Genomic DNA, 13,537 nt, shown 5'->3' with positions numbered 1-13,537 from the left:
ACTATTTTTGACGCCGTTAATCTTTCGTAAGAGGTCTCTGTTTCTTTATAATAGCACAACAGACATCCAGTCATGCTCATCAAGCGCATTATGCCTCGCGATTTTATGAGAATGTATTTAAGGGCAAATAATAGCAAGTCTGGGAGGAGGGTGCGATGCTGGCAGGAATTCAACGTGGGTTAAACTAGGCAAGTGAGGGGCGGGCACTGGAGCTTAAGAAGCGGGAGGACGCTCCGCCGGAGACGGCTGATATGAACCGGCGTGTTTCAACAAAACACGCACGTTATTACTTTCAGTGACCTTATGTCTAGTAAGACTGTAATGCACATAGGTTCGCGATACGTGTCTGAAGACATGGCTAGAGGTGTGCACCCCCTTCTTAACATATATGCATGCAGCTTTCCATCCTCTCTCATCATGACCAAGCTCACACGTTCCATGCTGACAGAGACAATACACACGCACACACACATACACCGACCCATGCCTACGCTAGTAATTTGACACGTACAGGAATGATAAAGTGTGAATGAGTTACTTCGGGGATCACAAACCATGACGGGCTGTACTGACAGCGGCAGCTGTACAAATCATGGAGCGTTATAATATCAACAAAACCTGGTCGCTGTCTGTGGGGAGATGCCATAGAAGCCACGGAGGACTTTGACTCGAGTATTACCCAGTGGTCAAACTGCTACAATGTAAATTACTCTAGATTTCGTGCAGGTGCACTCCACGTTGACCTGTATCTTACCTTCCAACCAGCTGAGCTGTTACTGTCGCCTTTATCTTTGAAATATGGGACGTAACGGACCATCCAGTCGTAGATCTGAGACAACGTGAGTCTTTTATCCGTTGTACTCTCGATAGCTCGGGTAATGAGGTCCGCGTAAGACTGATTGCCCCATGCGTTTCGCCGGGACGATTTCGCCTTGCGGAGCTGGCCGGCAGCGTCGAGAGCGGCTCCTGCCATGCAGGGGAGGGCTGGTGCGGCAGGGGCCGAGGCCCCCGCTGAGTGTTTCATATCGGAGGGCGCAACACCCCTTTTCCCCGCTCTACAAGAAGGCACGCTATCCGGTTCCACCTTTATGGTATTGAGCGGCAGACCTCCGTTAACCTCCGGTCCGGGGAAATCTTCAGGACACGGCAATGGCCAGGTGCATGAGCGAGGTCGGCTCTGTGGTTCGAAATCAGAATCGATTTCAACCTGATGCGTCTCCAATTCATCGTCCTCCATCATCATCATTAATCCAAAAATATAATTCGTTTAGTCAAAGAAATCCTTACGATCTAAACGTATACTTTCACCACCTCACGGCCAAACGCGTTGTCCGTCAGATGGTATATCTTAATAAGGAAAGGAGAGAGTATAGCAGAAAAGCCGGCAGTGGTAAAGAGGAACCATCACAACGTCGTCCGTAACGCAATGTGTAAAGAAAATAAAAGCATCAATGAACAGCACAGTTCCTCTGCCATTTTACACTAGAATAGGCGAGCCAGTTGGAGAGCGTTGATTTAAATCCATCTCCAATCACAGCGTGCGCAAGGTAATATCGGTCTACCGGGGCTCTTTCCAGCGTTAGGTAGATTGCTTTCTTTAATTAAACCGGTTGCAGCAACAGATGATATTTCCTCCTTTGAGCGGAATTCCTGAAGAAAATCAATCTTGAATGTTGAAAGGAGAGCCAGGAGGTAGACTGTAAGTTCAACAGTCGTCGCAAATAAAAGCGCACAATTCTCTTTAGTTAGGAGCTCTTGTATTTTATCAACGGAGGTCGCGCGCAAGCTCCTCGTGCGTTGAGTTGTGACCTAGAACTGATGCTTCCCCACCACGCGCTTGTCTTGTTTAGAGATTCGGATGCAGTCACAATAAGCGCGAGCGTCTAGTCTTGAGCAGCAGTCGATTCATGCGCTACATTTATCTATGTAAATTCAGTCTCTGATAATCATTACTTTGCGCATGAAGGCGACTCCATATCGTAGAAGAGTTCAGTAAGTGTGTGTAGGCTCCGGTAACTGTGTAGTGTTTAGTGGGAGATAACGCCCTCAGGAGCAGGTGGCAAAAGGGAGGGTAGAGGGGGTACCGACACTCTTAACGATTCTATTAAAACTTAGAGAGGTCTTTCTGAGGTGTATTCAGCCAGCACGAAGCAAGGCGCGTCTCAGGCAATGCATGATCTTCTTTTAAACAGTGAAATAGTATATGTTCCTTCATGAAAACTCTGTTCTAATGTTGCTTTTAGGTGTGGCTAATTAACTAAATATAACAATGACTACAAAGTGAATCCATAAGGTTAAGCAAAATCAACGTGATTCTAGGTCATGGGAGCCATGGGGCAAGAAAAGTGATTCAGTAACTTTTTGTTCTAAAAACGCCCATTTTAAGCGCGTTACGTATTCTCAAGTGTGAGAAAATAGCATGTTTTGCGCACGGCAAATTCTCCAAATCCACAGGAAGACATCTTAGTCCATAAGTCCATGTCAATAGCCTACAAGGTTCAGTTGAACGCGTCTGTGGAACTTTGGTGATGCTGTTTGCCGCCACTATTAAACAGATTTAGATGAGATTATCAGAGATTAGATAACCCCGGAATTTGATCCGATATGTGGGGATTTGAGTTTTGAAAAAATATGATGAATTATCTCTGTAGCCTAGTATGTGCAGGTCGAATTGTTGAACTGTGGGGAACACTCCGCACACAGGTTGGGGATGACGGTCACTGCGACAGCTTCATTGACCTGTGCGTAATTCTGCCAATGAATTCATTGACCGACGGGATTCCACCCACGCAGTGAACGATGGCGCCGCCTCCTGATAAAAGTCAATTTAACGGGAGCGGGTGGGGAATTCTGTAGTCAAGCACTAGGTCCTAGTTGGTGGGGGTCACTTAACAGCATCAGCCACGAGAAGACTGTTCACATTTCTAGTCGATGCATACACTTGACCACTATCTTTCAGGTAGACTATGTAGTCCACTTCAACGCCCCTGCATAGTGTTAATGTTCGGCAAGTATGTAGGGAGGAGGTACCGGAGTAGATTGAGAAGGAGCGGGGTTAATGGCTAACACGAAACACATGGGTTAGTGGTTTTGGAAAATGCCGTCGTGCAAGCTGAAACAAGTACACAGGATGCTTTGCATCTTACGGAATCAAAACAAACTGGTAAACAGTCAGAGTTTAGGTGCCGCGGGGAAGGATTATTTAAGATTTCATATTTTGTCCATCTAACTTGCATGTTGTCAACGTCTAGGTAATGAATGGATTGTGATAGTGCAGTATGGAATGCCAATGCCATTGCTCATTCATATAGTTATTTACAGATCAACTCACACATACATATTTATATTTTCACAGGTGCTTTATCTCTTCGAAGACAGTTTAGAATGCAAAGTGATATAAAAACGAGAGAAGTTATAAACCATATCCTGACTGAACCCACGCAAGCAGTAATGGCAATCAGTCAACCATAATATACTGTGTTACACTCTGCAGAAACAATGACTCTGAATATTAAGTTTCCATAACAATCCACAACTTTCCGAACTCTCCTGCCCTTTCTCTTTTTGCTGCCCACCAGTCTGACATTTGATTTATATTGTCAAGGGATAGTTGCAATCTAGATCTGATTTCTGCTGGAGAAATGATGATCCATATCCCATTTAAATGAAGACCTACACATGTACTATGGTCATAGCATGCCAAAGGTCACTCCCTTGACTCCCAGAAAGGGCCTGTTGAGCAAACACTGGGTATCATTGTCTCTAGCTCAGAGATGGCCTGAGTGCAAGGCACAATAGCCGGAGACATTCCAAGGGTGACATAAGCCACCACAATCCCAATCCGCCAAACACGTCCACATACAAGCATGAATTCCTCCTCCCAATCTCCGCCCAGCACACCCACCATTTGGGCACAGTGGAGTCGTTGCACAACACGCCCACGGCATGCTCACAGGCGTGTCAGTGTGTGTATGTGTGTGTGTGTGTGTGTGTGTGTGTGTGTGTGTGTGTGTGTGTGTGTGTGTGTGTGTAGGTGTGTGTGTGTAGGTGTGTGTGTGTGTGTGTGTGTGTGTGTGTGTGTGTGTGTGTGTGTGTGTGTATGTGTGTGTAGGTGTGTGTGTGTGTGTGTGTGTGTGTGTGTGTGTATGTGTGTATGTGTGTGTGTGTATGTGTGTGTAGGTGTGTGTGTGTGTGTGTGTATGTGTGTGTGTGTTTGTGTGTGTAGGTGTGTGTGTGTGTGTGTGTGTGTGTGTGTGTGTGTGTGTGTGTGTCACAGTGAAGACTGGCTTGAGAGGCAGCGCACGCCAAACGCAGATGAGCAGCAAGGTGAACAGGTGAGTCACAGCGAGATCACCTGAGATTATATTCTGAGCACACACAAAAAAAACACACACACACGCACACATCTTCAGTCCCTCAGTAAAAACCTTGCTGAAGAAAGAAGAATAACCATTTTGGAGATTTGCAGGGTATCAACTCTGAAAGCCTTGTGAAGCCTATGCTACGCCATACAATTCTGTTTCTAAACCCCAAAAGAAGCACGCCGACACGTGGCACTAATTACTGGGAAAAAAATGTGCAACTGGCCTTATGAATATTGCAATATCAGTCGAACAAAGTCTACCAGCCCCTTAACATTGGTGTGGTTTTAACTGCAGTTTACAAGCATTGTGCTGGAGCGAGCTCTGAACTGCTTTTCAACGAGGCATTTCTCTATAACTCTGTTATTAAAAGGCACTACATGGTAATAAGAGCAGTCACACAACAAGACACACCCTTAAAATGACAGTAGGAGGACACAGAAGGAGAGTGGACCGTGGTAAGGGCAGGGTGCCGCTCACACACGACAAACAGAATTAGCTTTGGCCATAGCTCGAATGATGAGTGGGGTTTTTTTTTGTAATGTGGTGATTTTGTGTTTGTGAATTTGTGACAGATTCTGTCTATGTGAGTGTGTTTGTCTTGTGCGTAAATTTGTGTGTGAGAATGAATGTGTGTGTGTGTGTTTGTGTGTGTGTGTGAGAGAGAGAGAGAGAGGTTTGTGGTTGGTGGTTATGTGTGTCAGAGCTTGATTGTGTGTGTGTGGGGTGTGTATGTGTGTGTGTTACAGAGAGAAAAAGAGATAGAGAAAGACTGATTTTGTGTGTACGAGTGTTTGTGTGTGTGTGTGTGTGTGTGTTACAGAGAGAGAAAGAGACTGATTTTGTATGTACAAGTGTTTGTGTGTGTGTGTGTGTGTGTGTGTGTGTGTGTATGCCCCTTCAGGCAGAGAGCTTCACACGGTCCTCCATTCCAGACATTCCAGAGGCAGGAGGGCTGGCGCAGAGTCCTTTTGTGGCTGATCCCAGAACAGAGTGTTCCACGCCACCGCCAGCAGCCACACCGCTACCTGGCCAACAAGAGCTGGCAGGAGCAAGAGCATCTGCCTCCACTGAGGCTGGTCAGAAGGCCAACGGGGAGAGAGGAGCAGAGGGAGGAGAGGGACTTTTTAAAAAAAATAAGCCACTATGGAATTTCATTGACGTCTCAGATGGAAGTCATTCCCTGCTTCCCTCCGTTCAGTCTTGGCTTCACAAACAAGAGTCAACCTCCCCTCTCCAGCTCAGTCTGGTCTGCATCAGTAGGTTACATAAGTGTGTGTGTGTGTGTTTATGCGTCTGAAAATGTGTACGTGCTCTCCGTCGGGGTGACTGGAACAGGCAAGAGGTCAGTGTCACTGCTGAATCTCACTCGTTCGCTTCCTCTCTCTCTTTCTCTCTCTCTCTCTCTTTTCCACTTCTTCATTACTCTGTCCTTTTTTTTTCTAAGTGTAGGCTACCCATGGCCAATGACACATCAGGGAGATGGCGCGACTCCAAGAGCAGGGGAATGTGCTGGAGAATAGGTGAGGCAGGATTTCACCCCTCGCTGGCACGCGCCCAGCCTGTCCTGGCCGCTCTCTGGAGCACTTCCTACCCCGGCGAGAGTGGACTCATCATGCCAAAGACGCTGCCTGCCACTCAGCGTCTCCATCTCCAGACGGGAGAACACTCTGAGATGAAGTTGTCAGAGCAAAGGCCTGAGGCTGTTTTGTGTGTGTGTGTGTGTGTGTGTGTTTGGTGGGGTTGGGAGGGTGGTGGCAAATTTGGAAGTTGGAAGGTAACTTCCTTCTTCTGCATGAGCCACTGAAGACTGAGGAGAGTGACAAGGACCCTTTAACTAATATGATCTGACACAAGACTCTAATCCTATTTTCGAGTTAAACAGTAACAGGCTGATTAGACTTGGGCTGACAGGAGAGGCAGTTTAGAGAGATACTGTTTATTAGATTCATTGTTTGTGTGTGCGTGTGTGTGTGTGTGTTTGTGTCTGTGTCTAAGTTAGTTTTATTAGTTTGTTTGTTTTATACCCAGGGTTGCAACACTAATGATGGCCCCCAAACTTTCGGCTCACAGAGATTGATTTGTCTGGATATGAGCATCCACCAAAGTGAAGCGGATGACACATGAGCCCCCCCTTAAGACAGCAGAAAAACAACAGCACCGCAACATTGAAGACACTCGGTAGGAATGCGACATAAAAGGAATAAATAGCAGAGTGCGATAATAGAAAGTCAGTGGGAGAGAGTGAGGACAGATGTATTTGGGTTCTGGAGACACACCGCCCCATGCCCAACTGCTAGTTATGCTAGGTAGGGTTCACTCATATACAACACCCACCCGTAACAAAGAAAGTGATTATTATGACCGCCGCGTAAGCAAAGCGGCGGTCATATAGGTTTAGGTTTAGTTTTTTTTTTTTATTCAGTAATTTTGTGTCAATGATTCCCGGGACACTGAAAGACCGGGCTGCACGAAATTTGATGGGCATGTAGCCCCACAAGGATAACACGGAACCATTGTTTTTCGTATTGATCCATCGTCCAATGTGGATAGAGCGGACCTAGTTTTCTGTGAATATCTCGAGAAATGTAGGGCCTAGGAGGACCAATTCTTTTTTGTTTGTTGGTCTCAAGGGGCCATCTCAACCCATCCCAAAACCACTAATTTGTGGAATAGCGCCACCTAGTTAAAATTTAAAAAGCAAAAAGTGAGGCATGTAATCTCAGGTATCTTTGGCTGACGTGTTCAGAACTACACAAAATTGACGTGTAGGATCATTATAACACCCTCTGAATGCATGCCAAGTTTCATGGAATTCCGTTCATGGGGGGCCCTATCAGCTACACTCACACACGACACACCCACACACATAAACACACGCACAAACGCACGCATACACACACACCGCACACATAAAGACACAGGCGCACAAACACACAGTGTACATGCACATGCACACACACAGGCACACATACACTCACACACACAGGCACACACACTAGTTTAACTCAAGAGTGTAAACCCTCCTGAAACCCTCCACAGGGCTCTTCTATTAAGTGATTTACCTCCACAGGGCTCTTCTATTAAGTGATTTACCACATTCTCTATGATACTCAGGTTTATCACCAAACCATGTACTTGGAATGCCCCACTGGTATATGCCTGAAATAAATCATGCCTAGGGATAAATGTTTGCCTAGGGGTAACCTATTGTCCATACACTCTTCCAGTACATTACTCCTCCATCCTAATCATTGAAAACTTGTGATCTGTGAAACATATTACAAAAAAGGAAAGGAAGGTCCTGACCTGTCAAAGATCAGCTCTACCTGCGAGACAGAAAGCCTGAAATCAAACGTGCGCCTGATTAAGCACAGACACCTTGTCGTAGGTCTTGATGACACCACAGGTAGACTAGTGGTGACAGGTGGCACTAGCAGAAAACGAAATCCTCCTCGCCTCCGCTCCAATCACATCATGCGTGACCTTCCGGAAGCATCTCTGACACACAGGCAGGTGAATTCAGTGTGACAGCCACATACACACTACCCCTCTTATGTACATGGACACACACACACACACTTCACCACCACATCTCAGGTAACCAACGTCACATCTGCCTCAAGCAAGTCCAAGTGTATCACTACAACAATCAATGGTTTTGAGCATCCATCCACACACAAACAGGCTCACACACATACGCACACTTACAGACACACAAGATGCGAGAGAGCAATTTAATGATCTCCATCTCCTGTTAAGATGAGTGGTCACGCTTCTCAGAGACACGCGCATAGATAAATGGTTCCATACGTTATGCAAAGAGGGAGGGATAGAGAGCATGTGAGAGAGAGAGAGAGAGCAGCTGGAAAGGAAGGTGAATGCACCACCTCAGGACTGATGGCCTTCTCCAGCAGGCCTGCCTCTGGCATCGGAGCTAATGGCCAAATGGCACTAATGAAAGGCAGGAAATCAGAAGCGCCGCACAAACAAGGGGGAGAAGAAAAGAGAGAAAGAAAAAAGAGACAGAGGGGGAAATCAAGGGAGGGAAATGCTCTGCTCTTTTGTTGGTGAGAGCAGAGAAGAGAGCATTCTCAGGTATATGTACCATTAAGCAATTGAGGAGAGTAATTAGATGAGAGAGGGGGGTGGGGGGAGGACTTGTGCATAGCTTACGCCTAATGATTGCCATGGCAACCGGAGTGTGCACGCACATAGAACAGACGTATACACTGTGGGTGTTTGACCCAAGGAAGATTACACTACAGTAAAGAAAGGAGTAAGAGCTCCTCCTAGTGGAGAAAGTGACATGTGACATGCACTTGAGTCCTCAATTGCATTGAGGATGGTCTAAAAAAGCAAGCTCTTGATTGCCTACCACAGCCTGTACCAGTTTAATCAGACAACATAAATATTTTGAAAATAGTAGTAGTAATAGTGAAAGTATTAAAGCTGTAAACATTTGTTGTAGTTATCAAAGGTGTCATTTCAAAGGAAAACTTTTTTCCTCTTCCTTGCCTGTAATGGTCACAGAGCATGGGCAAATTAGAACAGAGTATTTTCTACAACATGCTGTAGACATTGGATCCCCATAGTAATCTGAATCAATAAGATGGAGCCATAGCAATTAACAATCTAACTGGATGATGCAGAAAGATGTTGGCCAATCAGAGCAAAGCCAATTATGTACATAGATTTTAAAAATACAAACTAAAATCTCAGCCACAAAATCGATTTTCTTTTCCCATAGAGTTTTTTCAGAGCACGCTAGGACATCATGAGAAAAAAAACGAGCCACGACATTAAAAAAAAAATACAAAAAGCATCTATGACCTAAGGGAAGGGCAGACTTTACAAAAGCATGTAAGGTAATGTTATCAAATAAATGAAAAGTGTATGGCATGACTTCTCTAAGCAAATAGACAATAATGAAACAATGGGATGAAGATCATTATTATTTATTAACCCTAACTATGCTTAGGGCAACACGAACGCCCGCTTGTCTCTGATGTCATACACAGTCTCTCACTCATTGTCATGATCATATGTCAAAGATGTGATGTTAAAAAGTGGAAAAAGACATTAGTCAGTTAGGACACCGTGTGCGTGTGTGTGTGTGTGGGTGTGTGTGTGTGGGTGTGTAGGTGCTGAGAGAGTGTGCAACCGGACAAAGGCTCCCTGTGCCTGTGGGCGATGCTGTTTATGCTGTCTCTGAAAACATCAGTCTGCCATTAAATCTGGGCATGTTGCAGATAACCAACACAGACCAACAAACAGTTGAGATGCCCATCATCACTCCTTTACAGCAGGAGGAGAGTCATCTAGTCCCGTCCGCCCACCAAGAGAGCCAATTCCTGGGCCTCTATTATCACTGAGCTGCCCCGTGAGTCCTCCCTCACGTGTGCTTCTTGGGGTCGATCTTCTCCAGGTGGACCAGGGGCTTGAGCTGCTCGGCGAAGGCGCGCATGTCCTCGGACACAGTGTCCTGCCCGGCAGGCGCCAGCACGCTGAGCTCCACCAGCGACGACAGCGACAACTGCTCCGTGTTCTCCGTGTTGCCAGGCACCAGCACCCGCGACAGCTTGCTCACCACCACCTTCATGGTGCCCTTGCGGAACACATGGCCCTTGGCCACGAACTCGTGGTCCATGCGGAAGCCCATCTCGTTGAGGAAGTCGGGCAGGCTGTGCGAGGCCGCCACGTCCACGCAGTTGCGCACCAGCGCGTGCCGACTCTTGTCGCCCACCTCGGGCTGGCCCAGGTAGCGCAGGTGCCAAGGGGCGGCCGGGTGTGAGAGGGACCGGCGGGCGCGGAGCAGGAAGGGTTGGCCCTGTTGGCCCTTCAGCAAGTACACCAGCTCGTGGTCGGCGAACGTCTCGGGCTCGATGTTGTCGCACAAGCCACGCAGCCTATGCAGCAGACTGTCCAGAGCCTGGTCCAGAACACTACCTGTGGGGGAGCACGAGAGGGCAGGCAAGGCAAAGATTATACTTTTAAACCAAATGTACTGATGACATCACTTTTTGCTACATAGCTAACGCTTTACAAACACAAAATGTTTCTGTCCGCAGTTTCATGGGTAGCCTTTAAACTGGACCTTTAGGCTACACACTTGAAAGTAGAGAGACAATATTTACCCTGCAGCAGGTATTCCATCATGTTGATCGCACCGCCCGTCACGGGCATAACAGTCACAGGCGGTGCCTCCATTGCTCCTCAAGGTGAACTTGAAGTCTAATGAAATTTAAGATAGCGTTAGACAGATAACTAAGACATTCGGCAGATCGGCTACAGTTACCGGAGTTATGATGTAAGAATATTAAAACACCTGCAAATGCAAATGCCACAAAATTGCCTTAGTTCTATCTGGGTTGCATTTTGTGCATCTAACATTAGCTGTCGCTAACTTGCTAGTGCATTATTTATTTTACTTATAATTTAACTTATATGCGCAAACAATGAAGACGACAACTATGTTGATGCAAATGTGTTAAGTGTACAAAGAACTGCGAAACATTCACATCCAAATAGTCTAACAGAAAACTGGCCTGTTAAGAGGTTTCTTAGAGTACGCTGGCCCCCCAAATCAAATGTAGCTTTCCGATTTGACAGCGTTATCCCCGGATCTCCCAGCTACCAGAGGCCGTGGTTAAACGGGCCAGGCTCTATTTTGCTTGCGGCTAACACTCGATGTGTCCTAATACCTTACATTTCAGTTACTACGAATATATACTACTGTGCCACATCTACATACAACTATTCAGACTTAATGACAGGAATTACTTATTTTAAAGATATGACCACTCACACAATCCAGGCACGTATCCTCTTGTTCACGGCGTTGTGTTGTATTCGGCGCTTCTTTACTGCGCGAAGTGTGCGCATGTCCTTGTGAGTCACATGTTGGAACATCTACCCTCTTTGTTGGAACATCTGCAGTCGAGCTGTTCGGCATCTTTTCTACAGTTGTGATCTCAGAGGAGCTTAGTGGTAAAACTACGGTCAACTGCTGATGATGCAAAAATTAAATTAGTGCAATATTTTGTGTTTAGTCCCTGCTGGGGAAAAAACAGCTAGAAACCAGCTTATACTGGTAGCTGGTTTTAGCTGGTCTTTGCTGTATTGCTTCCAGCTCTTGCTGGTCTTTGCTGGTGTAGCCTACATGTAGCTGGTTGTGCCACCAGGTGGACATGCTAACGTTAGACTACCATCTGAGGATGCTGGTCATGCTGGAGTGACCAGCCTGTCATGTAGGATAGCCTACAGCTGGTGTAAGATGATCATGCTGGTGACCAGCTTGCCAAGCCTATTGTTGGTGTAAAATGGTCATACTGGTTTGCTAGAATGACTAACACCAGCAAAACAACCAGCAACACCAGCTAAAATGACCAGCTTGAGGTGGTACACAAGCAAAACCAGCTAATTTACCATCGTAAGTTGGGTAAACCAGCTAAACCAGAAAAACTTGCGAAAACATTCCTTCAGCTGGTCAACCATCATAGGGTGGTCAAACAAGCTGGTCAACCAGCAAACCACCTTAAGCTGGTCAGGCTGTTTTTTTCAAGGGGTAGCCTATCCGTGCTACTAAACCTAAAAGTCCTTTCATCACTAAACTTAACTCAACGGCCAGGAAAATGGTGACCGTTGCAATATCAATCTCATGATCAATTGTTGTTAATTGAACTAGACTTTGTAAGCTCAATGACAACTATGAAATAGCATCTGATGTAACCTGGGTCTGTGCTGTGCGTTGGTCCTAAGATGGTCTGTCTACAGTGCTCTTTATGCCTTTTACTACCAAACAGACAACCAAAGACAGCCGAAAAAAGACTAGTCAACTGAGTGAGTAGGGGTGTAAAGGTAGGCCTGCTACATGTAGCCTACAGTATAACCGTTTGGGTAGGCCTACAGGACGTTAAGTTCAATACAGATGTGTACCAAATGCAGTTTTTAACAGTTATCAACAGGAGGTCAGGAGGTGAATTTCAACACCGAACCGTGACTTCAAAACCGAGGTAGGCCTACGCACCTAACCATGATTTTTGTATACCATTACACCCCTATTGAGTATTGTTGTATAAATGAAAGAAAGTAGCTGTAGACTATTCATAGGCTATAGGAATATTATATTAGGCCTAATCATGTCCCTTTCACAGTAAACTATTACATAGAGTTAAAACACTCATGCAACTCTGCTTCTTGCGGTTTGACTCTTGTTCTTGAATTTTTACTGCTGATGTTGATGGTGGTGATAGTGCAATTGTTGGGGATAATATTACCCTATTTGGTCATGGTGATGTGAGAAGCGAGTCAGAGAATTTCTGTGCAGGTTGTGTGCCTCTGTGCATGAGACATGCTGAGTAAATAAACAAACTTGCATCGCCTTGCAGACGTGCAAACAACGGCAAAATGCTGTTGTCACAATAAGCCTGTGGAGGAGGTGAGAGAGAAGTCTGCGCTTGTTTCATTCCCACCATCAGCTACACCATCAGGGCACTCGACTCGAATGTGGTGGTATGAATACATTAACGCATTGTGTGGGGTGTGAAGTGTGAGGCACGTGTGACTTTAAATAAATCACATGAGAAATGGAGAGAAAAGTGATGTTACTCATGGGTTTGCATAACTTATGTATCCAAAACTTATGTTGCTGGCATTACATTTAAACATATTTTTTTCCCCTTAAAAAATTTTTTCTCAGCAAACATGTTTCCCAGCAAACATTTCTCTCCTTAAACAGCTGATCTCCTTAAACAGCTGAGAATAGTTCATAGACAACATATCAGCTGTTTAAGGAGAGACATCTTAAGGGTTGACATGATTTGTAAATCATAGCACTCTTTTTTTTATTCAAGCGTCCCAACTTTTTCAGAATTCGGGTTGTATTTAAATTTGACTGTTTGTCGCTTAGTGTCTTATCTTATGGATTTTGACTGTCTCTTAGTGTCTTATGTTATGGATTCAAATATGGACAAGATTCATTTTCCAATCCAGAATCTCAAAAATGTATTTATTTGAACTATTTAGACAATACAAATGTAACATTACATAGATCTTAAATTACAACAGATGGTGTTGTCTGTGGGATGGTCAGAGGAATTTTGGCTGTTTGTCATTAAGACAAAAAGAACTAAATGACTCATGGTAACTCATTATAGAGATTCACTGATTCTTCT

General features: G+C 45.3%; 2 protein-coding genes across 2 annotated transcripts in view; both read right to left on the bottom strand.

Annotated features, from left to right (window-relative positions):
• LOC143118418 (forkhead box protein O6-like) overlaps positions 1-1,246 on the bottom strand; it is a 42,028-nt gene extending 40,782 nt beyond the window's left edge. The window contains exon 1 of the mRNA XM_076279476.1: positions 755-1,246. Within this exon, the coding sequence (XP_076135591.1) occupies positions 755-1,246 (492 nt within the window). The remainder of the gene's footprint in view (positions 1-754) is intronic.
• Positions 1,247-9,303: 8,057 nt separating this feature from the next.
• On the bottom strand, positions 9,304-11,243 carry med18 (mediator of RNA polymerase II transcription, subunit 18 homolog (yeast)). The gene is made up of 3 exons (XM_076279475.1): positions 11,170-11,243; positions 10,499-10,595; positions 9,304-10,310 (listed from the first exon to the last, which is right to left on the bottom strand). Exons 2-3 carry the CDS (start codon positions 10,569-10,571, stop codon positions 9,757-9,759), a joined length of 627 nt encoding a protein of 208 aa, XP_076135590.1. The 5' UTR covers positions 10,572-10,595; positions 11,170-11,243; the 3' UTR covers positions 9,304-9,756.
• Positions 11,244-13,537: the final 2,294 nt, after the last annotated feature.

Source organism: Alosa pseudoharengus, unplaced genomic scaffold, assembly GCF_046254945.1.
Source record: "Alosa pseudoharengus isolate Yale_2024_CS ecotype anadromous, Long Island Sound unplaced genomic scaffold, YU_APseudo_1.1 YU_APseudo_1.1_scf_12, whole genome shotgun sequence".
Lineage (NCBI taxonomy): Eukaryota > Metazoa > Chordata > Actinopteri > Clupeiformes > Clupeidae > Alosa > Alosa pseudoharengus.
The sequence above is the reverse complement of the archived record's forward strand: the minus strand, read 5'-3'. Positions and strand labels throughout refer to the sequence as shown.